General features: G+C 54.2%; 11 protein-coding genes and 1 non-coding gene across 12 annotated transcripts; 7 read left to right on the top strand and 5 right to left on the bottom strand.

Moving 5' to 3' along the window:
- Positions 1–605: 605 nt before the first annotated feature.
- On the top strand, positions 606–916 carry EI97DRAFT_454705 (uncharacterized protein; the record flags this gene model as incomplete). The annotated part of the gene is made up of 2 exons (XM_033800571.1): positions 606–639; positions 696–916. The coding sequence occupies 2 exons, from the start codon at positions 606–608 to the stop codon at positions 914–916; spliced, it is 255 nt and encodes an 84-aa protein (XP_033659061.1).
- A 1,334-nt stretch (positions 917–2,250) lies between these two features.
- Positions 2,251–3,708, top strand: EI97DRAFT_429541 (Mn2+ homeostasis protein-like protein Per1). The gene is made up of 4 exons (XM_033797462.1): positions 2,251–2,447; positions 2,501–2,543; positions 2,642–3,416; positions 3,513–3,708. The coding sequence occupies exons 1-4, from the start codon at positions 2,334–2,336 to the stop codon at positions 3,565–3,567; spliced, it is 987 nt and encodes a 328-aa protein (XP_033659060.1). The 5' UTR covers positions 2,251–2,333; the 3' UTR covers positions 3,568–3,708.
- Positions 3,709–4,534: 826 nt separating this feature from the next.
- Positions 4,535–4,623, bottom strand: EI97DRAFT_t8. The gene has a single exon. It is a non-coding gene; the product is annotated as a tRNA-Ala (tRNA).
- A 219-nt stretch (positions 4,624–4,842) lies between these two features.
- EI97DRAFT_463836 (uncharacterized protein) lies at positions 4,843–7,405 on the bottom strand (the record flags this gene model as incomplete). The annotated part of the gene is made up of 4 exons (XM_033801382.1): positions 4,843–6,285; positions 6,378–6,657; positions 6,710–6,828; positions 6,880–7,405. The coding sequence occupies 4 exons, from the start codon at positions 7,403–7,405 to the stop codon at positions 5,123–5,125; spliced, it is 2,088 nt and encodes a 695-aa protein (XP_033659059.1). The 3' UTR covers positions 4,843–5,122.
- A 598-nt stretch (positions 7,406–8,003) lies between these two features.
- EI97DRAFT_498089 (uncharacterized protein) lies at positions 8,004–10,409 on the bottom strand (the record flags this gene model as incomplete). The annotated part of the gene is made up of 4 exons (XM_033802537.1): positions 8,004–9,301; positions 9,377–9,945; positions 10,013–10,323; positions 10,355–10,409. 4 exons carry the CDS (start codon positions 10,407–10,409, stop codon positions 8,485–8,487), a joined length of 1,752 nt encoding a protein of 583 aa, XP_033659058.1. The 3' UTR covers positions 8,004–8,484.
- Positions 10,410–11,678: 1,269 nt separating this feature from the next.
- Positions 11,679–12,780, top strand: EI97DRAFT_473049 (ADP-ribosylation factor family protein; the record flags this gene model as incomplete). The annotated part of the gene is made up of 4 exons (XM_033801869.1): positions 11,679–11,753; positions 11,817–11,855; positions 11,920–12,003; positions 12,165–12,780. 4 exons carry the CDS (start codon positions 11,679–11,681, stop codon positions 12,510–12,512), a joined length of 546 nt encoding a protein of 181 aa, XP_033659057.1. The 3' UTR covers positions 12,513–12,780.
- EI97DRAFT_31720 (uncharacterized protein) lies at positions 12,740–15,731 on the bottom strand. Its single transcript, XM_033794660.1, has 2 exons — positions 14,670–15,731; positions 12,740–14,619 (listed from the first exon to the last, which is right to left on the bottom strand). The coding sequence occupies exons 1-2, from the start codon at positions 15,538–15,540 to the stop codon at positions 12,824–12,826; spliced, it is 2,667 nt and encodes an 888-aa protein (XP_033659056.1). The 5' UTR covers positions 15,541–15,731; the 3' UTR covers positions 12,740–12,823.
- A 1,054-nt stretch (positions 15,732–16,785) lies between these two features.
- On the top strand, positions 16,786–17,851 carry EI97DRAFT_31748 (uncharacterized protein). The gene has a single exon (XM_033794664.1). It carries the CDS (start codon positions 16,909–16,911, stop codon positions 17,560–17,562), a length of 654 nt encoding a protein of 217 aa, XP_033659055.1. The 5' UTR covers positions 16,786–16,908; the 3' UTR covers positions 17,563–17,851.
- Positions 17,852–18,308: 457 nt separating this feature from the next.
- Positions 18,309–20,526, top strand: EI97DRAFT_31616 (uncharacterized protein). Its single transcript, XM_033794654.1, has 3 exons — positions 18,309–18,872; positions 18,924–19,798; positions 19,983–20,526. Exons 1-3 carry the CDS (start codon positions 18,457–18,459, stop codon positions 20,318–20,320), a joined length of 1,629 nt encoding a protein of 542 aa, XP_033659054.1. The 5' UTR covers positions 18,309–18,456; the 3' UTR covers positions 20,321–20,526.
- Positions 20,123–20,964, bottom strand: EI97DRAFT_31623 (uncharacterized protein). Its single transcript, XM_033794655.1, has one exon. The coding sequence runs from the start codon at positions 20,838–20,840 to the stop codon at positions 20,322–20,324; it is 519 nt and encodes a 172-aa protein (XP_033659053.1). The 5' UTR covers positions 20,841–20,964; the 3' UTR covers positions 20,123–20,321.
- A 1,037-nt stretch (positions 20,965–22,001) lies between these two features.
- Positions 22,002–25,018, top strand: EI97DRAFT_429532 (uncharacterized protein). Its single transcript, XM_033797461.1, has 2 exons — positions 22,002–22,691; positions 22,841–25,018. Exons 1-2 carry the CDS (start codon positions 22,279–22,281, stop codon positions 24,642–24,644), a joined length of 2,217 nt encoding a protein of 738 aa, XP_033659052.1. The 5' UTR covers positions 22,002–22,278; the 3' UTR covers positions 24,645–25,018.
- A 565-nt stretch (positions 25,019–25,583) lies between these two features.
- Positions 25,584–27,299, top strand: EI97DRAFT_454696 (uncharacterized protein; the record flags this gene model as incomplete). The annotated part of the gene is made up of 2 exons (XM_033800570.1): positions 25,584–25,611; positions 25,660–27,299. 2 exons carry the CDS (start codon positions 25,584–25,586, stop codon positions 27,297–27,299), a joined length of 1,668 nt encoding a protein of 555 aa, XP_033659051.1.
- Between the last annotated feature and the right edge of the window lie 166 nt (positions 27,300–27,465).

Raw genomic sequence — 27,465 nt, 5'->3', positions numbered from 1 at the left:
ATATTGAGACGTGCCATATGCCTGTCAGTTGGACATAGATTCACCAAGTTGAGCCCGTGGATCTATTCAGGACCTCTCCGGCGGAGAAGATCAGCGCAGTTGGCTACGTACCAACGCTTTCTGACCACTATCAGCATGTATAGAGCCAGACAGTTCAGCCCCTATTGATGAATCATATCTACCTTGGAAAATAAAGTATAACCATTGCTACCGAGCGCGTACACTGCCGGGCGGCGGAACCGTCCTGATCGATAGTTGAAAAGCTCAACAAATGCTCCACTAAGAGTCCGGGCTCGAGGGTGCTTTCCCCAGGAGAAAGAGTTCTCTCATCTTATTAAGCGGTCGCTCTTGCAATGGGTACCTGTCTCAGAAGAGAGACGTTGTTCAGCGGGTCCAAGATTTGATCTTCGGCGCTATGCGTACATCTTATCACGGTAAGCGCAGCCGTAGGTCCGAAGGCTCATAGTGCGGTGAAAGGTTTTACCGACCCGCGGACAAGCGAGGGCACGAAAGGGCTTACCAACGCCACCCATAATCATCGCCGACGACTGAAAGAATCCACCGACGAGACCACCACAAGCCGACTCGCAAACCTCGATTTCATCATGGGAAAAGTTCACGGATCTCTCGCTCGTGCCGGTACGTGATTTTGCGCCTCCCTCCGGCCCTCGTATGCAAGTGCTGACCCGCCACAGGTAAGGTCAAGAGCCAAACGCCCAAGGTCGAGCCGCAGGAGAAGCCCAAGAAGCCCAAGGGCCGCGCATACAAGCGCATCCAATACACTCGCCGTTTCGTTAACGTCACCATGACTGGCGGCAAGAGGAAGGTAAGGAGACAGCTCTTGATGGTGGAAGCCGGTTTTGCCACGAACGGGTCTGACGAGACACAGATGAACCCCGCCCCTACCACATCCTAAACGCACGAACACCGAATACGACCGAGATAAATTGTCAATTTTGAGCGCAAGGAAGGATTAGGGCTTCTGGGGATGATGACAATATCGAAGACGATTACCTGAATCGGATGATCTGAGGCACTGGACGATGCATTCTTGCGAAGGCATGGGCCTTTCAATGGCGTTACTTCGAGTTTACGGAGGCATTTCGTGGAACAGGCATTACATAGTTCTGTCTGCAATGTGACATACGACATCCACATACCATCTCATGTCAGACTGATCAGGGAGTTCTTCTGGCTAGTGACATCGGGTTCCTCGATCAAGAATCGGACCTAGGGAAAATCCAAGGCAGTCTTTGCAACGCTGAAAGTATTCTGAACGCATGTATTTCCTTGTGACCCCAAGCTGCCTCAGAACTCACCAACCGCCAAGTCTAGAGAGACTCTTAAAAACCCCCGAGAGTTCAACAAACTAGTCCGTACTCGCACCTCTCTTCCTACATTTCCCGTCTCAAGTATGAATGAATCCAAACAGGTAGGTACGGGGTTTCTGCAGCTCCCCATCCATTCTTTGCCAGCTAGTGATCCAAGTGCTCAGTCACGAAAAGTAGGCACAGGGAAAGCAGCAAAACTTATCATACATCACCTGGCTTTTCGCACCGGATAATCCACAGTGCCACCCAGCGACATGGATAATCATATGTCAGTTTGTTCAACGAGAGGCTTCTTACTTTGTATAGCTTCACAAGGTCCCACATTTTAGTGCTTCTCTCCCTAGTCTCGATCTCATTCAAAACCTGCTATTTCCAGTCCTAGTTTCTAAATCAGATCTGAGAGATAGAATGCCCGGTGTATCATCGCGACTCTCAATGTCTTTTACGAGAAGGGATACAAGGTAGACCTGTAACGGCATCTAGATGGAGTCCCAAGGCGATAGCCAAGCGGATGAGAGAAAGGATAAGGGCCTGACACTTGCGAACGATTCCTGTCTGCTGTTAGAGCATGGCGTATCACAATATAACAGCACAAAAAGTAGTTACCGTGACAAAGGCGAATCTTCTTCGGCACAGCATACATAACTCATAGAAGAATTCGTAGACTCGATATTTAAAATTTAGAGAAATGTCCATGTAATACTCTACTTCGCCCTTTAAGAAGCGAAATACACACCCTGCGGATTCACTAACTTTTTCTCACTGAGTTAATGTCATCTGTATTTGAAGTCTCCCGCGGTCCTACAGTGTAGAGCCGCGCGGCACACGCGCCTATAAGACCGAATAGGGGGAAAGCGCTAATGCCGCCAAGACTGTTTTGATTACTGCAGTTACCCGACGATGATCGACTGCTGGAATATACAGCGGCATGTCTTCCACTTCCTTCGCTTCATTATATACCTCCCGTATGGAGCTGGCTCTTCCATCACAGTGACAGGAAGCATGAGGATACACCGGTTGTCAGCATGGCAGGTGGCGGCCATGATTTGTCTCCTGAGCGCTGGCACCCACGCCTCGCTCGGTGACAGGTTGCCGGACTTTAAGGATTGCGTTGAGGTATGCCGGCGGTTGACAGTTCATAGCAATGGCCGATGATTTATGTTGCTTAGGTCTGCAAAGAAGCGAATTGTGGCGAGGATCCGACTCCCATTCGTATGTCTTGTCCAGCATTCACCCGCGCATCCTCCTCCCTCCCTCAACCAACCTTCCTCGCACGTCGAACTTCGAACCTCCCCAGCTGACGACCGCAGCCCTCCACCGCCGCCTTCTCCTCTGGGACTGCCCCTCCGAATGCGACTACACATGCCAGCACATCGTGACGCAGAAGCGACTGGCGCGCGACCCACCGTACATGCAACCGGTCTACCAATTCCACGGCAAATGGCCCTTCTACCGCTTCCTCGGCATGCAGGAACCCTTCAGCGTCCTCTTCTCCCTCCTCAACTACCTCGCCCACTGGCAGGGCATCTCGCAGCTGCGCGAGTCCATCCCGTCCTCCTACCCGCTCCGCAGATACTACGTCCTCTTCGGCTACTTTGGCCTCGCGAGCTGGGTCTTCAGCATGGTGTTCCACACGAGGGACTTCGGCGTCACCGAGAAGTTGGATTATTTCGCCGCGGGCGCTAGCGTGCTGTATGGTATGTACTTCTCTCCGATCCGCATCTTCCGCCTCGACGACGAGCGGAAGCCCGCGAAGCAATCCCTGCTGCGCTTCTGGACTGCGACTTGCTTGATTCTTTACGCGCTGCATGTCGGATACCTTACCCTCTGGCGGTGGGACTACACGTACAACATGGCTGCCAACGTCGCCGTGGGCGTCGTCCAGAACCTGCTCTGGAGCGGGTTCAGTTATGTGCGGTATAAGCGATCGGGGCGGTTATGGGCGATGTGGCCTGGGTTGATTGTGGCGTGGATCATCGTGGTGATGAGCTTGGAGTTGCTCGATTTCGCGCCCTGGGGAGGCATGCTGGATGCGCATGCGTTGTGGCATCTGGGGACTGTGGTGCCGACGGTTTGGTGGTATCAGTATGTTTGATCTTTTGCTCTTTTCTCCCTGTTCTTTTTCTTTGGGGTCTTGATGGAGTCAGGGGTGAGCACATGTTTGCTGACTGTTATATCCAGGTTCCTGATACGCGACGCACAGGAGGATTTGGCGGGGACGAGACTGAAGCAGTAGGACGCAATGCGTTTGTTTTCTTATAGAGAAGATGTATCTACGGACAGGCCTCTATGCATATCTGTTCTTTGACAGTTATGATATTTCTCCAACCGACCTCCTCCGAAAGTCCCATTCGTCAACTAGCTCTTTCAAACAGCACAGGTATGCACTCAAAGCTGAACATTTCCAAACCTGTAGTTCCTCGAATTCTGGTAATGAACCAAATGCCCTGCGCACGTGCGAGTGAGCGAGCCGATTGATGCATGCGCCCGTTTACAAGGGTAGAAGGGTCAATGGCAGAGAAGCTGAATAGAAGGAAGGCAGAGCATGACGAGGCAAAAGGTCAAGTCAAACCGCTGCTTTGGCCGATGGTAAAGCTACTCGCAATGTAGTGGGTGCTTGTGTCGGACCCACTAGCGCGGAGCTGCTTTACCTGAACGAGTTGAGACGGAGGCGCTCTGTTGGGAAAGGACAACAAATACAGGTATATCCGTTGCAGAACACGGTGGCAGGGTTGGAAGCATGGAAGTATATGTCCTTTCTGTGGCTTGTTCATATATTCTTGTTAGCTCTCAAGAATATAATAAGTACCTCTACACCACACCTTTCGTCGACATATATACCAAACCACTCAACACCTTACTTACTACACACCCAACTCCCACAACCACCCCCCTTTCCACTCCCTCTCCCACAGCAACAGAAAATACAACATATCGCTACTCCTATTTTCCTCCAGAGGCAAAAATGATTATAGATGGCGGAGAGGTTAACTGGCTGATAGAGCGGGCCCCGAAGGCCGGACTTCCAAGCACCGCGTCGTATACTTGGCGAGCCACTCACTCCCCATTATAAAGGGTAGGTGGCAGATGTGGCAAAAGTGGCTGATAAGTGATGAGGTAAGAATATGCGGCATGTAGGTAGTAGTGTAAGTGGGAGATGTGGCAAGGTAGGTAGAAGGAGGAGGTAGATATATATGGCAGGATGAACAAGTTGGGACTCGAACCCAAAACCTTCCGCATTCACACGCCAAAGCAGTGCGAAGCGGAAGCGCTACCACTGCGCCACATGCCCGTAGATGGCTATACATGGTGATAGGAGTCCTGCAACTGAGGTTTATAAGTCAACAAATTGCCATGTTTCATTCAAACGTAGAGAAAGATGTTCTATCCCCAATGCATCAACGGGCGACCAAAATGCCGACCACAAGCCACTTGTAAAAGCGCCGAAAACGAGGCCGGTGCGATGTGGAAGCCACGTTGAGTTGCATGGGTATCCCTCCACCTCCTCCCAGCACCTTCCACCCGAGACCCCAAATCAGCAACACCAGAACAAATGACATGCTGTTGAAGCCTGCCATGTGCTCCGTTGCAGTCTGTTAAGGTAAATAGTCTTTGCCTCCCAGTCTGTTTCCGACCTCTATTCCTCCCCTGGCTTCACTTCCGAGCACTGCTACACCGCGCTGCTTCTCCTCCAATACCAGACTTGCCTCCCATCCCAGGCTTAAAGTTCTCATCTTGCCTTCTGTCGGAGATGCTCTCTCTTTGGGTCTCGTGTTATCCTTGACGCAAGGCTAGGCTATATGATCTTTAGCTCTGTCATGCACACTGACTGGAGAAACATCGGGTTCAACTGCGCGCTCATGTACCTTCACCTTGTTGGTATCCTTTGGCTTTCTATTACCTTCGCGGCGGCGGAGATTCTCCTTGCGTCGCCCTTGTTCGGCTAGGTCTACTCCGAGTCTTTCTCGTTCATGAAGCTCGTCGCGTCCGGTGTTCCGATTCTGCTTCCCCTCAGTCCGCTCGTTGTTACGTTCAAAGTGCCCATCACGCAAAGTACCACCCCGAGTGCAATTTTGAGATACCGTCCGGTCTTTAACGTGATCATATGGGGCTCCTACGGCCGGACGATCGTTCTTGTAGGTGCCGCTTGGCTCTTGACCATACTTGGCACCGTCTGGTTGCTTGCGATGATTCTCGTTGGAGCGGCGCTTCTCGCTGAATTCGTAAGGAGACAAGCGAAGGTTCCTTTGATGGTAATGCTCTTTTTGGTGCTGACATCCATGGCCGTCGTGTCCTTCGCGTGTCTCCTCAGGCCTCTCTCTGAGGTTATGCTTCTTTCTGGCGTCAGATCGACTCTTTCTGTAAGGTCCAGAACGGTCATGCTCTCTGTCAAACTCTTTGTCACGATGAGCGTGCCCCGTGAGCTCCCGGTGACGGCCTTTGATCTTGAATTCCGTGTCCGCGGCGGCCTCATCGAAACGACTGTTCGCGGTATCGTTCGTCATATCACCCTGCTCGTAATGTCGCTTGGTCCTGTCATACGCGTATCGATGCCGGTCAAGCTGCTCGTATCGGCCATTTCGCTCTTTCTCATGGTGGTGTCGGCCTGGGTGCCGTTCGAGCTCTTCGTAGCCGTGGTATGGCGGGGGAAAGGCATGAGGACCTCGATCGTACCGTCGCAGAGAACCCTCGCCGTATTGGTCATCGCGCATGTATCCATTGCCACCTTCATGTCGGTACCGCGAAGGTTCCTCGCGAGACCGATAGCGTCGACGATCGTTCTCATACCCAGATGAATTATTCAGCGCACCTTCATCATAGGAAGCCTCGCGATAGAAGCTGTGATGTTCCCAGTCATCGTCGCGAGACCGATTCTCATACAGTCCCGATCTTGAATGATAATCCTCGTCAGGGCGATGATAATCAATGTCATCGTAAGCTCGCTCGTTTCGGTCTGCATGGGAAGGATAATTACGGCGGCGGGCAGTTGATTCGTAACGGCTTGACCCCTCACTATTGCCGATCAACGGACGGAGTGAATCGTACTCATCGGGACCCAAACCTGGTGAGCGGTCCAGCACACCTTCCGCGCGAGGATCTTTGCGATAATCACGCCTTGGCCAAGGAGATGGAGCGCGCCGGGTCCTAGAGCCGGACGCTGCTTGTTCATGGCGTCCGCGCGGAGACCGGGATCTATCACGGCTGTATCGAACGGACCTGTCATTCCTGTGAGTCCGATCAAACTCGTCAATGTGACGGGAGGCGCGCGTGCGATGTCGGTTAACTGCCTCACGCTCGTGCATCCGCTCATTGCTTGAATGAGGTGCTTGTCGATATGAATCCACAGTGCCAGATTCACTTGTACCATAATCTCTCACTTTGTCGCGTGTATCAATCGATTCGCGGGTATCAGAGACTGCGGTTTGACGGGTATCGCCTCTGACTTGACCGCATGTGCCTGTCGCATTGTCGAAGCGTACGATACCTTCGGCGGATACTGGGCATGTCAATCTATCCGGTCTGAAAGCCGCAGTCGCTTCAGGCTTACCAATTTGTGGCGTTGGAGTCGCTACCGGTTGAGACTGGTTACCATTAAGCTTTTTCTCGGTGGGAGAAGGCGGCCTCTCTGCGCCAACTGGTGCAACACCCAGACTAACTGAAACGCTGTTATCTTCCGGCCTCTTGCGGCGAGTACCAAGCGGAATAAGGTTTGCGTCTGTGGCTTTGTATTTTGGGCCTCCTCCAGGCTTGTCGCCGCGGGCTGGTTTAGGCCGCTGCTCCTCATCACTGGCATCCGACGACTCTTGCCGAGCACGCATGCGGCGAGAAGGATGTACAAGGCCGTCCAAGTCCGTGGCCCTGCGCTTTCTGCTCCGGGGCATGTTCTCTGGTGGGGGTGTGCCTGGAGGAGGCGGCGGAGGAGGTGGAGGACGCGGAAGGTCCTGCTCTTCTTGTCGAAATCCAGGGCGATGCCCCTCCTGATCAATAGGCAGACGGCCATTGTGGTCGCTGAACTTTTCCGGGCAAGTGTTTGAAGTGTTGGCAACAGAATCGAAGCGATCTGAAGGCGGCATCGCGAGTGCACGACTATGAGGGATCCAAATGAGAAGGAAGGTGGTGTGGACTCCAAAGAGGAGAAGAGGTGAGGTGAGTGGAAGAGACCCAAGCGGAGTGAAGAGGAAGAGCTGAAGGCGCGCTCAAGTGAACCTTCTCGAAGTGGCGAATCTTGCAGGTAGGCTGGGATTGCAGTGATGGTGAAAGGCTCAGCTGAGCCAGAATTTCCACGATTGAATCCCAGTGCGCACTCCACGTGCCCCGCCGAGAAGGCGGTAATGTAATAATCTCAGGAAAGCATGTAGAGAGAGGTTTGTGTGCTTTGGGTTTGCGTTTGTACAGGGTGGTAAACAATATTAGCGCGAAGTCCAGGAGCAGATGCAAAAAGGGAAGGCACGCACCGCTTATGGAAACATGCCAGAGTGGGACCACGGATTTCGGCTCTATCAAATCGGTAAGGTTGTCGTTCTGTGACCCACGGAAAATGGACCATAAAATGCACAAGACCCTCGCTTATCAGACCAGCTGGCGGTGTTCTGCATTGGTAGTCAACCGCCGCTTCACATAGGCGATTTATCACGTATGAATTTGGAGAACGATTTTTAGATTAGAAGATGTGACCATTCTATGAACCTGTGGAAAGAGGGCAGACCAGCAGATGAGAAGTATACAAGAAAGATGGGGTATCGAGCTCGTCGAAACTAGAGACCAAAACAGATATGACGCAACCCCCCCTTGAAGATGACCTTGCGCGATTGATGGCGCATCGTCAGAAGCATTGACAAACACTGAACCGTGAGAAAACAAGAACCTGAAATAACGCTTGCAATAAGATGGATAAGGCCAGAATCGCTTGTCCCTCGAAAAGTGTAAAGGAAATGCTGAGAAATGCGAAAGAAACACAGAATGGTTGTTGGAAACCAGTTCGGCCTACCAGCGAAACTTCGATCAGGGAGGAGTACCAGGAAAGAACATCACGAGCGAACGTCAAGTGCGTCCCGAGGTCCAGCTAAGTGCGTGCAACGGTGGGGGTCAGTGTGAGTCAGGACATTCGAGATTGCCAGGGTTTGGAAGCTGATTGTGCGAGAGGAAGAGGCTTCTAGCCCTTGACGAACTTCCTGGCCGCTCCACCACTCTTCTTTCTCCTCCGCGTTACCTGGGGTGTGTCGTGAACAATGAAGTCGTCCACGTCGGATTCACAGTCTGACTCTCCAGAGCTATCTGCCAGCGGTGTCTTCTGCCGCTTGCAATTTTTGCCCACTTTCTTGCTATCAAACGCATCGTCACCGTCACGGGCGCGCTTGCGCTTCATACCCGCATGGTCCGGTCGCCGCTGGCATGCAGGTTTCTCAACGCCAGCCTTCTTCGTCGCGACGGCCTTTCTGGTGGCAACAGCCTTCTTTGTCGCAACGTTCTTCACCGTGGGAACTTTTTTCTTCGTGGCAGCCCTTGCACCCGCCGAGGGGACTGAAATCTTCGGCTTCTTGGAGATGGTCGGCTTTGCGAACTCATTTTCCTCAGCCTCATCCGCGGCTCGAGGGCGTTTATGTCGCAGAGCTGACGGCGGCGGCAGCGTCGGGTTAGCCAATTTGGCCTGCAAGGACGGTGGAAGCATTGTCAGCTCATTGTCTAGGAAATTTGCAGCCGTCAATTGTGTCTGACGCGCGGACGCCTTCGTGGATGCATTGGAGGTTCTCAAATCTGCCTCCTTCGGTTTGATCCGGTCCGCCTCTCCCTTCGCGCTAGTATTGGCGGACTTGACGGCATCAGATTGCGCGGGAGAGGGCCGAGTTGGCGTTGGTACAGGGGCCGGCGACTTGATAGAGCCTTCTCTGGATGTGGGGGAAAGGTATGGACCGGTCGTAAAGTTTGCGGACCTGATACCAGAGGATGAAGATTCTCGCGTTGGCGGCCGGCTATCCAGAAGCTCAGGGGATTTGGTCTTCGGAGGCGATGGCAGCCCATGGGATCGCGGTGGCAGAATAACTCACTTCTTCACTGGTACATGCTCCGGTCCACGAGAAGCTAGACGCGAGAGCCTTGTGTCCGCCTCTGCTGTCACCGGTGAGCAAATCTCATGAGCCCTCGATGACGCGGTGGAACGCGCATAGGAAGGCCGATAGCAGTCCGCGGCAGGGCGACGGTAACTGTTGGCTTCAGGCCTATAACGATCCACAAACCCTTGCCCCTTGTGGCGGCGGTAATCCGAGGGCATCGGCTGGGGTAGGCCGCGAGAGGTCTGCTGTGCTTTGGCGTGTTGCGGTACGCTGGCTACTGCTGGTTGACGCGGGCGTGGAGCGAACTTCTCAACAATTTCATCAAGCGTCATCCTGGACACTGAGGCTTTCCGTGCTGCAGTCCGCTCTTGAGCCTGTGCCTTGCCTTGCAACAGAAGCCTCTCGGCTTTCTCCCCTTTCGTTTCCTTCCATCGCCAGTTATCCAGGCCGTTCTTCTGAACTTCCTGGGCCGATGGACGCTTGGACGACCAAGACCCATTGGTGGGAGGAGCAAGAAAGGCGCGAGGGTCTTTGCCGACAGAGTTGACCATGGAGCCGGCGCGCTGCAGTCAAGGGTTAGTAGGGTTTAGATATTATGTAGTTGTGGGAAGTTACATTAGGATCAGATACCTTCGTAGTGGTCCTGCCGCCGTCGTAACCGGCTGGGATCGGCAACTCTTCCCAGTTACCCAGGTTGGAATGAATGTAATCACGGCCATCAGGAAGTTGGAGTGCCGTGGGAGAACCTCGAGCCGTAGCCGACGAGCCGTGGGTGGGAGCGGCCGCTGGCAAGCGACTTGTAGCTGTGCCACTGAGGGCCGATGGATTGTCACCAGTCTCCGCGGACATGTCACTAGAGACTGGGGCGGAAACTGGCTTGGACGCAGCAGTAGTCGCCGCTGAGAAAGGCACGGATGCCGAGGGCGACGGCTTCGTATAAGCTGAAGATGTTTACATGTTTGTGGGGATCACCTACAGCTGGGGCCATAGATACGGTAGCGCTCTTGGCGGGAGTGGAGGTGGCCATTGTCAGACTTGTGAACAAGGTTGATATAAGAGAAGGGAAAAGCGAGTGAAGAGGTACTAAGGTGGCTGAGAATATGCAAATATGCAGAAGAGACTTGAAAGTAATCTGCAGCGCTGGGTCGAGACGGCAGTGGTTGGAAACAGTGTGGGGTTGCGGTGCATAAGGGGAAAGACCGAAGGTGGGAAGGGAAGTACAAGAAGTAGAATCAGGCAGACTAGCAAGGCGACGATTTACTTGGTCCGAGCGGCACATACTGCACCTCTTCCTGTGAAAGAAGGGCGGAATCACTGCGGCCTCACTGCGGCCTCGTGACTGGAGTGTGGTGACCGGGGTGTGCACCACCCAGTCCTGTAAAGGCGGTGGTGAAAGGCGACAGGTCCACATAGGAACATGGCATTATTGGACTTTAAGATATACCGAAGTTACAGAAATTGAACATGGAAATATATAAGCAGACTTGGGAGAGACGGGGCACGAATATCGCAGTTTATAACGATAGAGGAAGACAGAAAGGTGCGGTAAAGGAGGTGGTTGCTCTATAGGTCATGGCAAACAGATGTTCGGCCGCCCTCTAGGTTTTCAGAAGCAAGCATGTGATAGATTATTTGTAGATGGCAAATAATGGTGCAGTTCTCCCGCAAGATGACGTTGTTGTGGGCAAAGCGCATCATCTTTTTGAGACGACCTAACATGATGAGCGCCATAGAAAAAATTACTGGAGACAGAGACTCTGTAAAGGAAGCTGAACGGGCATGAGTGAAAACAAGGATGGAGTGGACCCTGAAGTGAAAGGTGGTGATGAAAACATTACATGAAAAGTACAAATCCCGTTGTTTTAAGTACCGTAGTCCCATCAGATTACCATATCATATGTCGCAGAAATATTCTCCAGCTACCTTCGAGATGTTGACGGGCTTCAACTCTGTAGTTGGACTACGGATGGATCTCCACCAAAGCAATGACGTCGGCGCCGGAAAAACAACCCCACCGAACCACCGCCTCGGTGTTTGCGGCGTTTGCATTCATCCAGGGTCACCAAAGTTCAACGACAACGGAGGCCGCCGTATTGCACGCAACAAACAGCGCCACCCCTCTCTGTACATATCGACCGATCCGAGGCCACTTCCGAGTCTATCCAGACCGCCGACCTCAGTTACCTGGACGCTCGGTTCGGCCCCTTCTTTCCCCAAGACCCCAGAATCGCAACAAGCGGCGAGCATATCCCACAAAAGCGGCGCACCTCGGGTCGGCGCAGTACAATTCTCAGATATGGGCGGCTACCTGTCGACATTCTCGTCGCTGTTCTGGAAGAAGAAGGAGATTCGGATATTGATATTGGGGCTTGTACGGCTACATCATCTTCCCTCCCCTAATCGTCTGCAATCCGAGTTGACAAATAGTGAATAGGACAACGCGGGCAAGACAACCCTATTATACAGATTAAAGGTACCGCATTCATCCAACAAATATTCACGAGCACTAACTCACGACTAACCCCCTCCTCTCCCAGATCGGCGAAGTCGTCACCACCGTCCCCACAATCGGCTTCAACGTCGAATCCGTAACGTACAAGAACCTAAATTTCAACGTCTGGGTAACCTCTTCCCCCTCCCCTCCTCCCTCCCCTCTTCCCTCCCCTCTTCCCTCCCCTCTTCCCTCCCCTCTTCCCTCCCCTCTTCCCTCCCCTCTTCCCTCCCCTCTTCCCTCCCCTCTTCCCTCCCAACCCACCTCCCTAACTGGATATCTTTTGAATAGGACCTCGGCGGCCAAACCTCCATCCGCCCCTACTGGCGCTGCTACTATGCCAACACGGCCGCAGTCATCTTCGTCATCGACAGCACCGACATCGAGCGCCTGTCGACGGCCGCCGAGGAGCTCGCCGCCATGCTCAACGAGGAGGAACTCCGCGACGCGGCCCTGCTCGTCTTCGCAAACAAGCAGGATCAACCCGGCGCGAAGGGGGCCGGGGAGATCAGCGAGGCGCTAAGGTTGGGCGAACTGAAAGATCGGAATTGGAGTATTGTCGCGTGCTCGGCGATTGATGGGCGGGGGATTACAGAGGGCATGGATTGGTTGGTGCAGACGGTGAATAATGAGGCGTAATCGGATAGAGGAGAGATGTTTGGGGTTTGGATGTTTAGATCGCGCGATACCAGCATGGTGGAGTTTGGGCGTCTTATTTTCGGATCTCAGAGATACATATACGGTGGCGCTAGGAAAGAATATAATATAAAGGACTGTTGTCATAATAATACTGATCACACTTCGTTTCAAGACATTGTTGACAGCTCCCCGCTAAAAATCATTGTAGGTATCACAAATGCATAAACATACCAACACAAAATCCTCCGAAACCCTAGCAAAATCCCAAGACCACCAAAATGCATCCCACACCTCACCCTCAATCCAACAAACTATCCCTCCAAATACTGCCACGACCCCGCCTGATTCGGCAACAACCTCCCATCCCTAAAATCCACCCCATACTTATAACTCGCCAGTATCGGCTCCTCATCAATCCCACAATAACTATCACCATCCCTCCCCGAATACCAGCCGAGACCATACGTCTTCCCCTGCTTCTCCAAATACCGCGTCATCTGCCAACTATTGAACTTCTCCGTATCGACAAACGTGACGAGCATCTTGGACTGGTGGATGAAGGCGAGCACGGAGGCGATGGTGCCGATCTGCCGGGGCATGAACTTGTGGCTCCGCTTGACGTACACGAGGCAGGCGATGCAGACGAGCGCGAAGAGGATGCCCATGACGAGGGAGAAGGAGATCCAGAAGCTGCGGAACGTTTCGTCCGTGTTGGCGCGCGAGTCGTCGATGCCGTCGTCTTCGTCGTCTACACCGTGGCCGGGGATGAAGCGCTTTCCGTCGACGGAGAAGGACGAGACGCACACGGTTAGAATTTCAGCGAGGATGGAACCCCAGCCGACGAGGGCGACGAGGTAGTGTTTGTTGAGGAGGGCTTTGAAGGGGAGGAAGATGGGGTTTGTGCCGGTGTAATCGAGGGTCAGGGTTCTGGCGGGCGCGTAGCGGCGGGAGAGGATGTGGAAGGGTTCGAGCATACGGATGTTGCAGTTCATTGTTCCCCACAAGAGTTTGATGAGGATGGCCAAGGCGGTAAGTAACCAAGGAAGCGTTTCCGTCACTTTGTTCGCGCCTTCGACGAAGATGAAGATGGGTATTGAGACCGAGAAGCATATGATGAAGCATATGTACGGCACGCCGGCTCGCAGCCGAAGCATTACTGGCCTAGGGTCGGTGCCGTGCTCGCGGATCTTCTCTTTGCTGCTAATATATTCACCCTGCCATAAAGAACTCTTGTGAAGAATGTACCGTCGATGTCGGAGCTGCTTATGAATCTTGTGCAATGGCGCAGTGTCGAGGCCTTGGAAATCTGTCAGAATGTGACTTCTTGTAGCCATTGCTGCGACACCGGCGATTCCTTTGGGATCTGAGAGGAGACCGCTCTTGCGCCGCATCTCGTAGATGAGCACACAACCGCAAATCGCGACGAAGATGAGGCATGCCGTAACCGCCCTTGACCATGGAGGATCAATGCGGATAGACTTCCAGTCGTCTGTTTTGCGCTCCTTCTTTGGGGGATAGACGTTCACTGAAGCCGATTGCAAGACTGGTACTAGACTACCAGCAACCAGAGTTGAGAGCGACACGTATATAACGGCATATTGCTTATGACGAAGAGCCCGAAGTGGCACGAGCCAGGACATGAAGGTAAGATAGTCCATATTCAGCGACTCTCCAGCCGTCGCGCCCGTCTGCTTTGATAGCTGGTAAAAGGGTTCCAGCCGTTTGACTTCAAAATCCGTGACTTGCCACATGATACCGTAGATGACGAAGAAGAGTACGGGAGCATATTTCCAGGTGAAATACTCCGCAACGGACAACTCCTGTGGTTTCTTGAATTTAATCAGGCCTCCTTCGGGATCCTCCCTGGATCGCTTTAGGGAAAGCTGGCATAGATACTCTTGGAGGCCGGCGAGAAAGAGCGCTATGATGACAAGCATGGATAACCAAGGCCAACCCATGGAGAATGGTCTCCACGCGGGCATGTCAGGATCCGGCGGAAAGTAGTAGCTGGTCTTTGAACCGGGGCCGCTATTCTTATTGGTACTCGTCACGCTGCGAGTCTCTATATCAGTGCCTCCAAAGGTTTCGGATATGTCGACGGGTATCTCTGGGTTAAGTCAGACATTTGGTTTAGGACAATAGGGCAAGACGTGATACCTGAAACTGCGACTATATCACCGGTTTTCTCCGCTTTCCTCTGAGCGGCAATACCCGTTGCAAAGTCGACAGCTGCACCAGACGATGGTCCGCGTCTGTGGGTTGCTATTGGTTGAGAAGCTTCTGGCTTATACGTGAAGGGGACTTCGACGATAGAGCTCATGCCGGCTCCAAGCTGGCTTTCCAACCTGTGGTATTCTGCTGCATACTGGGCCGCATATCCAGCCTCGCTGACGTCTCCATGTTGTTGAGCGAAACCGGCGGTGTTCTTTGGCCTCATCGGCTCGAACTTTTGCATCGGCAGGCTATCATATCCACTTATATCACATCCTATCGGCTCATCCACCTCCTCGACCTCCCCTAACCGCCCCCTAGCCTGGACACCTTCTTCATCCTTAAGCTTATTGTATTCCCGACCCCTGGACCGGAATGAAGTGAAGCGGTTGAGGATACGTTTTGTACTACTCTCTCGTGACAGAGGAGGAACATGGTGTTGATCGAAAAGGTCAGGACTAGAGACATAGGAAGTGTCCTCTGGGAATGACGGGGGAGCGGGAGGACGTGGTGGTCGGTACGAGGTATCTGCGGCAGGTACAAGCGGGGAAGGGTACGAAGTTCGTCTCGAAGACGGCCAGTCCGGGCTGGCAGAGGATATGGTTGACGGCGGACGGGAGGGGAACAGCTGCGAAACCAGCCTTTCGGAGCCTGATGTATTCTGTCGTCTGAGGGATGATGGTCGCTGTTGCATTGGGGTTGTCCCTTGCTCGACAATTGGAGACCCGACGCGAAGAGCCGATGGTATCTGATCGACCGAGGTCTTCCTAGCGGTGGTGGGAGATGCCGTCCGTAGAGAAGGCGGAACTCTCTCCATGGCTGTGCGCTCTGGCTGCGCTCTCGCGCCGCGCTCAGCTCAGGCCCGTGGATTAAGTTTTCCGGCAGCAATCAAAAACGGTCAAGCGTTGAAAGGGGAGCCCAAAGGTGGTGGTTCACGCAGACTTGGTCGTGTCAGAGTCTAGTGTTCTAAGGAACCGGAAGATGCGGGTGCCTGGTTCAGCATTCGACAGCCTCGCGCATTATTTACGGAGCGGCTGAAATTGATGGGACGGCGCAATTGACGAAGGAGGGGATAGTCGATTGCGTCGGGCTTTGTGGTCAGGTTCCGAGCATGTTCGAAGGGGACCTTCACCTAGGGATTGAAGGCCATTTGCGATGCTTTCGAGCAAGATCAATGTTTAACAGCTGCAGGTTGTGGAAATGGACCAGGCTGAGCTGCTGGATGCAATCTATCTCCGGCAGGTACCGTGCAACCGTTTTCCAGATGGTCGGTGTCAGCGAAGATTGGATTGGAAAGTCAACTGCACCAGCAGACGACGAGAGCGGCCAGCCGTGAGGATGAACAACAGTGAATGTCGAAGCGACGAAGCGGCGCGCAAGGCCAGGCCCTCAAGCCGTCTCGCAAGATCCAGCCTGATCCAGTGTTGCATCAAGGTGGTGGGCGGCGCGCTAAAAATACGACATGGCACAGCCGCACATCTCGGTTCGATTGGCGGAGAGAAGGCGTGGCACATGGCCGTGTGGCACGACGTTTTCCGCTTGGAGGTGATGCAGAGAGCGCTGAGGACCAACACTGTTCTCTCAGGCATTGGTGTTGAGATGTACCTTACGAAAGGGGAGACTGAGGTTTCCCCAGCTAGAGGTGAGGTGAGGTGAGGTCCAGAGAAGCTTCCCAAGAAGGGATCGGACTTCCCCACACTGCACTTAGCCGCAGGGGATTGGATGGGAACTTCCGTCTCACCTCCAACATTGATTACATACCCTACTCAAAGGGTGAGGACGAGAGATTCATCATCTTTGTCCATTGACTAACAGCATGGGTTTCTCCATACTGGGCAAGAAGATGAAGCGTCACGGCTGCAGTCAAGAGCTGCTTGACGTGGGCAAGCTCGGGTGTCCAACACAGCCCTTTCAAATGTTGTACAGCTGAAAAAAACTCAGCCTGAGCGGACTACTCCGTATACCAGCGCCAGTTACTGGAAAGGGCGGAGGGCGACTGATCTTGAAGCAAATTTGCTGTCCTGTGGCCTTGTCCAAGCTGATTTATGAATAAAGGTCCCTCGAGGAGTATTGAGAACACAAATCCGATATCGCCAGCATCCTTCCAACATTTGCATAGTCTGCTATTCCCAGCGCTTCACTTGCCGTGACTTCTACGGCGTCAAAGTCCCTAGGAAACTCCTCCATGGCGCTACCCTCTCCGTCCACCCCGTATCGCCAGATACGAGCTAGATTCGACTCCGACACAATCACCGTCTACCAGGCCTATCCCTCAACCATTGCCATCCCAGCAGTCGCAAACCAGAAACTGGATGCATCACCAAACTTCAGCGTAACAAGAATGACCTGGATAAAGCCTTCCTGGGCGTGGATGCTGTACCGGTCCGGTTACTCTTACAAAGACCAGGGTCAAGCGCACATTCTCGCTCTGAGAATGAAGCAATCGACCTTTCTTGGTCTTTTACGAAACGCTGTCCTATCGCACCACTCCAGTGTGAAGGAAGCAAAGAGCAAGGGAGAAGGAAGAACAGGAACAGTGAGGGTGCAATGGGATCCTGAGAGGACACTGAGGCTGGAGAAGTTGTCATATCGAAGTATTCAGATTGGAGTTCCTGCCGCCCATGTGAAAGAGCTCATGGATGGGATTGTAGAGATCGAAGACGTCACCCAGAGAGTCAGAGAGCTGAAGTCGTTGCTTGATGAGGATGTCGATGGGAGATTGACGCTGGAGGACCTAATTCAGAAAGGCCTAGCGCCGAGGGAAGCTGTGTTCGAAGTGGACGAAGATTTGAGAAGGATTCTGGAAATGGACGAGCAGCCTACGCCGAAGACCCTATGATACTAGGATTGGGGGAACCCTTTCACCTTACGACATCCCTTTCGATGCTAGGGGAGGACGAACTCCAAGCAGACTGGTTAGTAAACATATTTGCTGGTATCATAATTTTTTGTAATCACGACATGTTTTCGCTAGCTTTATTCTCCCGCTTACCTGAGCGATCTCGATCTTGAGTAGCGTAAGGGAACTTTTGGACGTACAATTTCTATCATTAACCAAAGACATCTGTGCTCTACGAACGGACAAAGAATTGGCAAAATTTGTAAGGATGAGTTCCATGTGTATTAATGTAACCCCGAAGATGTGAGTGGCTGGCCCACGGTGTGGCTGATGCTAGCGTGGGCCTCGTTTTAAGGAATTGCAAGCGCCCCCTGCCCCATTCCTTTCTTTCTACAAACCTCGTCGCATCCCCATTTGCTCCAGCCATCATCCAACGCAATCGCCCCCTTTTACACCGCCAGCCGCGCCACCACTCTCTCCTCGGTACTTACTTTGCACAAGCTGCTGTTGCATGCATGCGCCTATAAGATTTCTGCTCTTTGCAGCGAGCTGATCAAGCTGAATGTGTTTCTACAGCGCAGCGGCTGCTCCGCTTAGCTACCATTACCCCCATTTACAGTTGTGGGTAAAGCAGGGATCCTGCCGTCCAGGTTTTTTCGTGTGACTTTCGATTTTGTACACGTTTTACCGAAAACCCACCCTCTACCCCACCCCTCATTCTCGTCTCCATCTGCCATTCGACGAAAATCTGCCTGGAGATCAATTTGCAGCGCACTAGAAAGTCGTTCGCATACTTGCAGCCGGAAAGAGCCGTGGATTGTCGCTACGACTAGCAGACTTCTGCGCGTATCAAGCGACAGCAAAGCTCTTACAACAGCATCGATCTAAGTCACTATGGAGAGCAGTACCCCTCCTCCGGTTTCATTCGCCGAGCCGCGGGACTGGCAAGATGTCATGAAAAATCGGTCTCGATACAAGATGCACGAATTGATCGAGAAACTGGGACTACGGGCGAAATGGAGCTCGAACAAACGTGGCAAGACGCAGTTCGACAGCAATGCGGTCAAGAGTCTCATCACCGATATGGGACGCGTGACAGACGCTCTCCCGCAAGACGCCGATGAGCTCCTTGCCTATCTGGCAAAACCGAACAGCTTGAGCGACGAAGTAGATGCCCTCGTTGAGAAGCATGGTCCGGCGATATGGGGACGGGATGTCAACCGAGACCATCTTGTCCACGCCAGCGACCCCACTGTTCATGACATGTATCCGAAAGATTTGTATTACGAGGATGAACGGGACAGGGAGCAGTAAGTGAAACCCGATATACGATGGATGAAAGCGACTTAACCGGTATCAAGAATACGCGCCTTGCTGCATTGGTGGACAGGTATAAAAGCATGCAACCGTCTATTGGCTCGCGAGCGGACGGGTCGAGACAGAAAGAAGAAGCAAGAACGACTACGATTACGCGATGAGGATGGGACTGCACGGGAGCTCAGTGCAGTATTTCCCATAGTGTCGTCCGGTGGAGTGCTTATTGCACCTGCCGGTCGCTCCGAGACGGTGCCTCTATCCTACACAGCGTCCGCGCGACATGCGCAGGCGCTCCGACTGGACACGACTTACAGCAACCCAGCGTCGCCCATGAGCGGAACCCCGTTGCACTCCAATGACAGTCCCGTCGTAGCCGGCTATGGGGTCGGCAGCGACAGTTTTTACACATTTCCTGCGAGAGATGTGAATGGGCCGCCCCGGCAAGGAAGGACTTTATCTCCGCCCTTGGCACATCACCTTGGGCATGAAACTACCGTGCGACCGCATAGAAGCACGCCACCCATCTCCAGGCCACCGTCATTACACCAACTTCGCGCCGAGATAGGATCACTTGTATCGAATTTCTTGGAAGACGACAATAATCCCAGAGCAGGACAGGATGCAGCGCTGGCCAGTCGGGATGGAGAGGCACAGCAAAGGAGCGACGGGCAGGGGCAGGCATTGGATGCAGAGACACTACAGGCGTTCCGCGTCTACATTACGACGCACGAAGTCGGGCCCGGATGGGACCAAGCAGTGCTACTTCGGCGCCTAGAGAGGGCATGGCGAGACAAGATTCGTGCGAGACAGAAGGGACCTGAGGGAGCAAACGCAGCACTATTCGCTGCGCAGGACGGAGCCTTCCTTACGTGGATTGAGCTCAAACGACACATTGCCGACTTGATCGAGGCCGGAAAGCGTACGCGTTATCCCTTTCCTTTTTCCCTTTTCTCCGTTTCCCTTTTTTATCCCTCTTCGCTTTTCCCGTTTTCCGCCGTTGGAGCCGTTTGCTTCGTGTGCACCGGTTACAGCCAGGATCGATGATTATGATGGATGGTTGCCGAGGCGCGCATATTACTTTTCGCTAACGATAATCCTTGCAGGCTGGGAGGCCGAAGATGATCAGCAGGATCCACAAGCGATGCAAGACGACGAAGCGGCGCGCATCGCTCGGGATAACGAGCACAGGAACTTGCGGGCAGCTAGCCGCGACGTGGTGAGGACGTGGGACGACCTGAACCGGCGGTTCGCAGCCGACTGGCCCGGCGAGAGGGTGTCTGCGGATGACGTGCTGCAGCAGGCCTTCCAGACGCTGGCGGGAGACAGCACGCTCGCGGCGAGCTCGGTGGGCGACACGGTGGAATGGCTCCGGCAGCAGCTGGAGCAATCTGCGGACGACGAGGGACAAGGCGACGAGGGCCTGCTGTACGTGCGCACATAGCCTATACAAGACAAGTAGGTGGCAGGGAGTCTCTACAGTACGGTATTCGCTCTCGACAGCGAAAAGAAAGTGCTGGCTGGGTATGCACGGACGACGATATGCGCGATATCGAATAACAATCATCGGATCGCGTACTATTGGGCACTACTGGGTATGGGGTATTGGCACTCTCTGGTTGCGACTTGCAAGATTGTTGGGTGGAAAGGGAATAATCCGGACCCCGGTTCGCGAATAATTGGGATCGATGATCCAACCGGCTACGACGGAGCACGATTTGCATGGACTTACTGTAGGGGTGCATATGTACGATACTATACTGCGTAGGTAGTAGGCCCCCCGCCCGGTCAACGGTGAGACGCTTCTGGCACCTGCTGGGCGCATACTTCGTACGGATCGGGATTTTAGGCGAGAGATGGCCAGTAGCCTGCAGGTGGGCTTGCGCGAGGGAAGTGATACGAGGGCGGATGCGAGGGCTGCGAAGGCGATTCATCCGCGACTGGCTGGTGGGGACACTCTGCATCAGTGGTGGAAGAGCGAAGATGTGTACTTTGGCGTACGGCGCAGCAAGCCAGCCAGCTGTGCCTCAATAGGGAATCATTAAACTTTTAGGGTCGCAATCCAGCCCAGCCAGGCAGCGCATGCCCACCGATAACGTAAACAAGAGGACGGCGCATAATCATCATCATCATCACCATTATTGTCATCATCAACAGAGCAAGCTGGAGGCGAGCTATCGACTACTAGGTAGTCCAGTTGATGGTGACGAAGCTACAAGAAGAGACGTGGAGGATGTTGGTGGCGGGGATAGACGGTAATAAGCAGCAGGTAAGAGCGGCAACGGAAACGACAGGTCACCGGGAAGAGAAAGGCACTGTACGGTCGGTACGGAGCAGGTACTTGCGGAGTACGGAGTGGATACATATTCGACAATGATTGATAAGCGCGGCGCATGATACCCGAATTAGCAGCGCCTGACAAGCCATGATCCTACTAATAAGAACATGGTGCGATATGCGCGCACTTGGAGGGCCTTGGAGGGCCTTGGAGCCCTTGTACCCTCTATAGGGCGTGGTTGATTAAAACCCCATAATCCCATAGTCTCTGCGTGGTACACCCTGATTAAGGGATGGCGGCTGGCCAATTGTGGCTGCCGCGTAACTTTCACTCGGCCTGCGCGACTCATCCTCATATTCCTAGATTTGGGGCGCGTCATGCCCATGCCCAACTTGTCCGCCATTCCTGAGCCATAATTCTTATGATTCCTGCGCCCCGGCAGCATTTTCCCAAGGCAGGCCACACGACTAATCATCATCCTATCATTTCCCGCCTACGTGTCATCCACACACACTCTCTCTCTCTTTTGCACTTCTCTTGCACTCGTCGCGCACACGCATTGACACAATACCCATAAAGCACATTATTGGGACAAGCACAGACGCACGGCATAGACAAAGGCACAGCTGAGAGATATAATTCCTTCTTGCGCGGTACCAGCCGTACCATCAATACAATATAGCGGGCTACCGTTTTCGCGGCACTGGTGACTGCTCAGTGGTCAGCCCAGTTCCAACTTGTCTTCCGGCGCCCCTAGAGTAGTCTGGCGCTTGCGCTAGCCTCCCCTAAACGAGCCCGCGTTACAGTAAGGCCCTTTCATCCCCCCCCCAGCCTGGACACTCGTCAACTCCAATCTCGCCCGGTCCCACTTGCAGCCTTCGCATTCTCTTACTCCTCCTTCTTCACCATTATTCTTCCCAATTGCACCTCTGCTATCCATCCATACCCTCCCTCTCCAGCCCACATTGTTTCGATGCATAGCCCCTGACGGGAACCCCAGAGGCCATCGCAAACATCCCTTACGTGGTTCGCTACCTGTTCGCTACCGTGGCGAGTCCCGCCGCTTCGGCCGACCGAGGAAAACAACACAACGCTTAGAGAAAGACTCCCTCCTGGAAAAAAGAATGCCAACCGACCTCCTTCCACCGCCTGGACGCTGGGACCGGAGCAGATGGATCACCGTCTTCAGCAGCCACAGTCCGACCATCCGCGAAGTCACGGAATGCCTGGGACTGGGCCTCTCCCCGACCGCCTCGACCACCAATCGCGGAATCCCAAAGTTTGACGCGCCCGAGTTCAAGAAGCTGTCGAATTGGGTCCAGCAGCTCAGCAAGGAACTGCCCCAGGAGCGCGATGCCTTGCTCGACTTTGCCGCCAACCCCAATTGCCTCGAGAAGGAGCTGGACGACCTCCTCGAGCATCTGGGTCCCCAGATATGGGGGAGGGATGCGGATCGGAGCCGCCTGATTACCCCGGATCCCATGAGGAAGACTTACTACAAGGACCTCTACTACGAAGATCCCGAGGACAGAGAGATGTAAGTGCCAGCCATGATGCACCAGCCTTTATTCTTTTATTCTTTCTCCTCTCATAGCCGCGCGTCCCCCAGCAACCCTGTGCTCCCCTTCTGGCCAGCGCTCTTCCCCCCAACCCATGTTTCTCGCCAAGAAGCTAATCCAACTCGAGTATCAAAACACACCTCCAACGCTGGGTCGTCATCAAGGCCTGCTACTGGATCCGCAACAGGAAGCTCAAGAAGCATCCTGTCGGAGAGGACAATGAAAACGTCACGGAAATGGACGTCGACTCTCCCGTCCAGAAGCAGGAACTAGTGGTGAACCGCCCGAATTCATCGCGACGAGCCAGTCTAAGTCCTTCACAGTCTCCTCTATCTACTCCGCAGTCTGTGACTACTCCTGCGAATGAAGGCACTGCCACGCCCGCCACCGAAGGAGGCGCGCAGCAGCCAAGAGCCCTACAGAAGCGCAAGAGCTCCGCCTTCATGTCAGTATCCGATGAAGAGGGCTCTCCCGCTCCATCCTCGGGTTCTCGCAAGCGCTCGCATCAGAGCACCGCCTTGCCGATTCAGAGGAAGAGCCCCCGAAGGTCGCTGGCCGCCAAACCCGGTGCAGATGGCCTGAGACGTAGTCCAGGGCCAGACTCCTATCTGTTGACTCGTCATGGTAGCATGACACCAGGTCCTGATGCTGACAGGACTCTTCCGCCCATCCAAAGTGCCGCTTTCAATGGCAATGCAAGACCAAATCATACCCCTCCTCACACTTTTGCTGCTATCAACCGCCGACCAAGCGGCTCAGCAGACGCCGGAGCCAGTGCTCCCGGTACATTGAGTTCGTCTGCTGGCCCCACGCTGCCTGCCATCCACACAATCTCTGGCCCTGTGTTGGCACCGCGCAGTGCACCGGCACCTGCTGCAAGCTCAGGAGAGCCTAGTTCGACTATTGCGCCCGTCAACTCTGGGAGTTTCGCGGTGATCAAGTCGAACAACTCGCCTAAACCCCCACTTGCCCAGCAACCGCACGGCTACTCCAGTCCTTATAATGGGACGGCAGATCACCTCATGCAAGATATCCGCGTCCCATCCAACGGGCATCATGAGGCGGTATCCCACCAGCCTCCACCTCAACGTGAACCTAGCCCCCCACGACCTTCCGCCGTGCACCCTCAGCCCCAGCACAGGACCGATATCTCCTTTGTATCCGAGCATAACCACCCGGCTCACAGAGTCATCACGCCGAAGGCCACCCCGCCTTCTCAACACCCTCAAGCTTTTCATTCTCACAGTATACCGCCCGTCTCTGGTGTTTCCAATTTCCAGCCCAAGTTCCACGCGAACGCTATTCAACACGCGCCGAATGGCCTTCCCGCACCCTACATAGTTCCCTCTAATGTGCCCAGCAAAGCCCCTACAAATGGCCACCATGCACACCACCGTCCCAGCCCCCGACCAGTGACCCAATCCGAGATGACGCTCCGCCAGTGCGAGCTCCTCGGCTACCTCATGCACTTCTTCTTCCCGCGCGACTCGACGCCCTTTGACGAGAGCGTCCTGCTCCAGAACCTGCAGTACATCTGGGAGCAAAACGAGCACAACTTCCGGCGACAAATGGGCCCGCTCTTCGACCTCCAAGGCCGCGTGCTCGACGCCTGGATCCAGGAGCGCTGGAAAATCATCCAACTCCAGTACGCCATGGAATCCAAGCCCGGGGTGCGCCCGTCGGAAATGGTCGACCGCCTCCTCGCCATGAACGACCTGCGCGTCATGCGGCTCAAGTGGAAGGCCATGAAGACGCAGGACGTGGGCAATGTGGTCCTGTCGCCCGAGGATCTGCTCTGCAGGACGTTCGCGACCATGACCAAGACGGAGGGGACGGAGAATCTGTTCAAGGAGGGGTTGGAGAAGTTGAATGAGAGTGTGTTTGAGTTTTTGCGGTCCGAGGATATGAAGATTTCGATGAGTAAGCGGTAGGACTGCTTGTATCGGAGGGGGGAGGTGGTGAAGGTGGTGGTGAGCGTTGAGAGAGTTGTATCATTGACTTGGGAATCTAGGATGGGCTGGGATGGGATGGACTGGGCTTGGCTTGGATTGGATTGGATATGGATCGGATTGGGCTTGGATTTCACCTGTGGCTGGCTGCCATGCCATCATCTTTCCTTTTGTCTGTGCGAGATATCCTCAAAAGCGGTGTTCTGGGTTCCGGCTTTTTTGGTTTGGTTTCCCTTCATATACCAGCAGCGGCCAGTTGCTTTCCGGCTAGCATGTTTTTCATAGCTGTTGAATGTAGACTGCAGGTAGACATTGTAATTCGTATATTGAGGTATATGCATCGGTGTTTCCAGGAGGTGCTTGTACAGTAACACGCGGGCGGTCTCTAGGATCTGTACATAGTATATACCTACCTGGGCCTATGCACGTGATGACCTATTTGTACTAACCAACCTTGGAAAGTAGGCAGTCGACCGGAGTATTGCCGATGCGGATATTGTTTACAAGCAGGAGCATCCATCGCACGCACCAGCACTCAATCTTCCAATAAAAAGAGCGTTTGCATGGCATCGATTCCGGTGAGGGAGAGCGAATCTTTGCAATCAACCCCTCGTCATCCGCTTCACTCCGGGTCCATGATCGACGCGGCGGGTGGGGCCGTCTCCTGGTCCTTTGCAGTTGCGCACGCCTGGCCCTCACTGCCCAGCCCTGGCCGAGCCACACTGTGTGTAACTCGAGCCACCGATTACACTGGAACTCTAGACCTTTCTTCTCATCGTTCATCCTCCCGGCATCCTTGACAATCCACGCCGACAAGGCTACTACGACGCTCTGCTTGCTGGCATGTATAGCACCGGCATCCACTCCCTATCTCAACCTTCATTTCCCACACTTCCTGGGCGGTAGTGCATCCCCTCCGAAATGGTCGTGAGGCTCTTCGTTCAGCCCGGTACGTCCGCCGCCCCCAGACTCTCTCACCTACTAACGGCCCCTGAAGGCGAGAATAAATTATGGATTACCCCCAAACGTCCCGAGCCCCTCGCCGCTAATGCCACCATCACAAACTCCGTCGTCGCTTCCACCGTCCTCGCCGCCGGATACACGAGCTATGCCTCAGGCTACGCACGGCGAGTCGGGATACCGAATACGCTACCCGTCCCCGCGCTGTTCATCAGGGCCTCCGCAAAGGCAGGGATCTGGTGTGCGGCGATAGGAGCGGCGGTCAACTTTTACCACCACCACGAATTCACCAAGCCCATTGGCGCTGTACTGAATGTCCCCGTGGAATGGAAGCTCTGGGAGAGGACGGAGAAGTATACCGTCGATGACGGGTTTCTGGCCGGCGCGGGGATGGGCCTGGGAATCGGCCTCGTCTCGTCGTTATTCTTGAAAAGGAGTCCGCTCCGTTGGTGGACTCGCTGCATGGGCATGGCCAATATGGGGGCTTTTGTAGGGATCGCGGGATCGAATGCATACTTTCAGTATACGGGCGAGAGACAGAAGGCTGTGGCGGTCATGCAGCAATGGCGGCGACGACGGAGTCTGGAGTTCCACCACATCTACTGGGATAAGTTGCTTCTGACGCGGCTGTCCGTGCCGGTGCAGGCATACGTCGTCCTCAATGGGATTTTCCGCGCCGCGAGTTTGCCGGAGGAGGCGGTGGATACGCCGGAGAAATACGGACTGGTTGTTTACCTTTCCCCTCCCACAGACAGCACTACTGCATCGGCGCCTGAGTCGGAAACCCCAACAGAAGCACAGACAGCGCCGCAACAGGTCAAGCCATACTACCTCCCCGTCACAGACTACGCCGACTCCCTCCGCGCGATTGACGTCCCTGCCATGTCACAAGAACTCGCCAACCTCGAGGAGTCGCGCACATCCCTCAAGGCCGAATTGAATCTCCTAGCCCACCAACTCGCTCGCGATCGACGAGACCTAGCCTTCAACGAGTTCCCGGACAAGGATGAACGCCAACTCCGCTCCGCCGAGGCGCATCTCCGGCTCATGATCTTCGCGCGCCTCATGAGCGCGCTCGAGGACGTCAATCGCCGCCTCTACTACACGAGTGTGTATCTGCAGCACCGAGAGGCGTTGGATTCCAAGAAGCAGGATGTGCAGGCCTGGGTGCCGGAGTATCACGCGCGGCAGAGCGTCGGGAGGGTAGAGCCGAAGAGGGCGCTGGCGCAGGCCAATCAGCTGCGCGAGCAACTTGTCGGCGAGATCAGGATGTTTGAGGAGCAGGTGAGGGGCAACGCGGGGAGTGCCGAGGTGAGGGAGATGACGAAGAGGAATCTGGACGAGGGGCGCATGTTGCTTCGGGCGGCGGATCGGATTGCGTGGAGGTTGGAGGAGGAGCGGGCGAGTGGCATTGAGATGAAGGGAAAGGCGAAGGCGAAGGCAAAAGGTGTGGTGGCGGAGCAACCGGTTCTGGGGAAGGAGAGGAGGGAGGGGCAAGAAGTTAAGGGTACGGAAAGGAATGGACCGGAAGAGAAGGGGAGTAATGGGAATGAGGCCAAGGAGGTACCGGTAGTGACGGAAGAGGTGTCGGCGACGGGCAACACGGCGAAGGAGGCGAAGGAGACGAAGCCCAATACGAAGAACGTCCCACCGAAAGGGTTTGAGCCTGAGCATTAGTAGTCTGGGAAGAAAAGGTAAAGGAAAAAGGGAGAAAAGACGGTCATGACACCATTTAGCGAAACGTAGAAAAGGTTTATTGTCTTTCTGGTTTTGTTTTCAGTCGGGCGTTCGCAGCTAGGTTCTTCACATCTGGTCACATACGTCTCTCATATACCCTGCCTGG

The sequence above is a fragment of the Westerdykella ornata genome, assembly GCF_010094085.1.
Source record: "Westerdykella ornata strain CBS 379.55 unplaced genomic scaffold EI97scaffold_1, whole genome shotgun sequence".
Taxonomy (NCBI): Eukaryota; Fungi; Ascomycota; class Dothideomycetes; order Pleosporales; family Sporormiaceae; genus Westerdykella; species Westerdykella ornata.
This window is presented reverse-complemented; position numbering and strand designations above follow the sequence as displayed.

Coding starts and splice junctions, on each gene's coding strand:
- EI97DRAFT_429541 (XM_033797462.1), top strand. CDS start 2,334: ATGAGGATACACCGGTTGTCAGCATGGCAGGTGGCGGCCATGATTTGT. Junction 2,544..2,641: donor CGAGGATCCGACTCCCATTC/GTATGTCTTGTC, acceptor TGACGACCGCAG/CCCTCCACCGCCGCCTTCTC. Junction 3,417..3,512: donor CCGACGGTTTGGTGGTATCA/GTATGTTTGATC, acceptor TGTTATATCCAG/GTTCCTGATACGCGACGCAC.
- EI97DRAFT_31720 (XM_033794660.1), bottom strand. CDS start 15,540: ATGGAGAGAGTTCCGCCTTCTCTACGGACGGCATCTCCCACCACCGCT. Junction 14,620..14,669: donor TGATATAGTCGCAGTTTCAG/GTATCACGTCTT, acceptor GACTTAACCCAG/AGATACCCGTCGACATATCC.
- EI97DRAFT_31748 (XM_033794664.1), top strand. CDS start 16,909: ATGGCGCTACCCTCTCCGTCCACCCCGTATCGCCAGATACGAGCTAGA.
- EI97DRAFT_31616 (XM_033794654.1), top strand. CDS start 18,457: ATGGAGAGCAGTACCCCTCCTCCGGTTTCATTCGCCGAGCCGCGGGAC. Junction 18,873..18,923: donor GATGAACGGGACAGGGAGCA/GTAAGTGAAACC, acceptor ACCGGTATCAAG/AATACGCGCCTTGCTGCATT. Junction 19,799..19,982: donor CTTGATCGAGGCCGGAAAGC/GTACGCGTTATC, acceptor TAATCCTTGCAG/GCTGGGAGGCCGAAGATGAT.
- EI97DRAFT_31623 (XM_033794655.1), bottom strand. CDS start 20,840: ATGCAGAGTGTCCCCACCAGCCAGTCGCGGATGAATCGCCTTCGCAGC.
- EI97DRAFT_429532 (XM_033797461.1), top strand. CDS start 22,279: ATGCCAACCGACCTCCTTCCACCGCCTGGACGCTGGGACCGGAGCAGA. Junction 22,692..22,840: donor GATCCCGAGGACAGAGAGAT/GTAAGTGCCAGC, acceptor ATCCAACTCGAG/TATCAAAACACACCTCCAAC.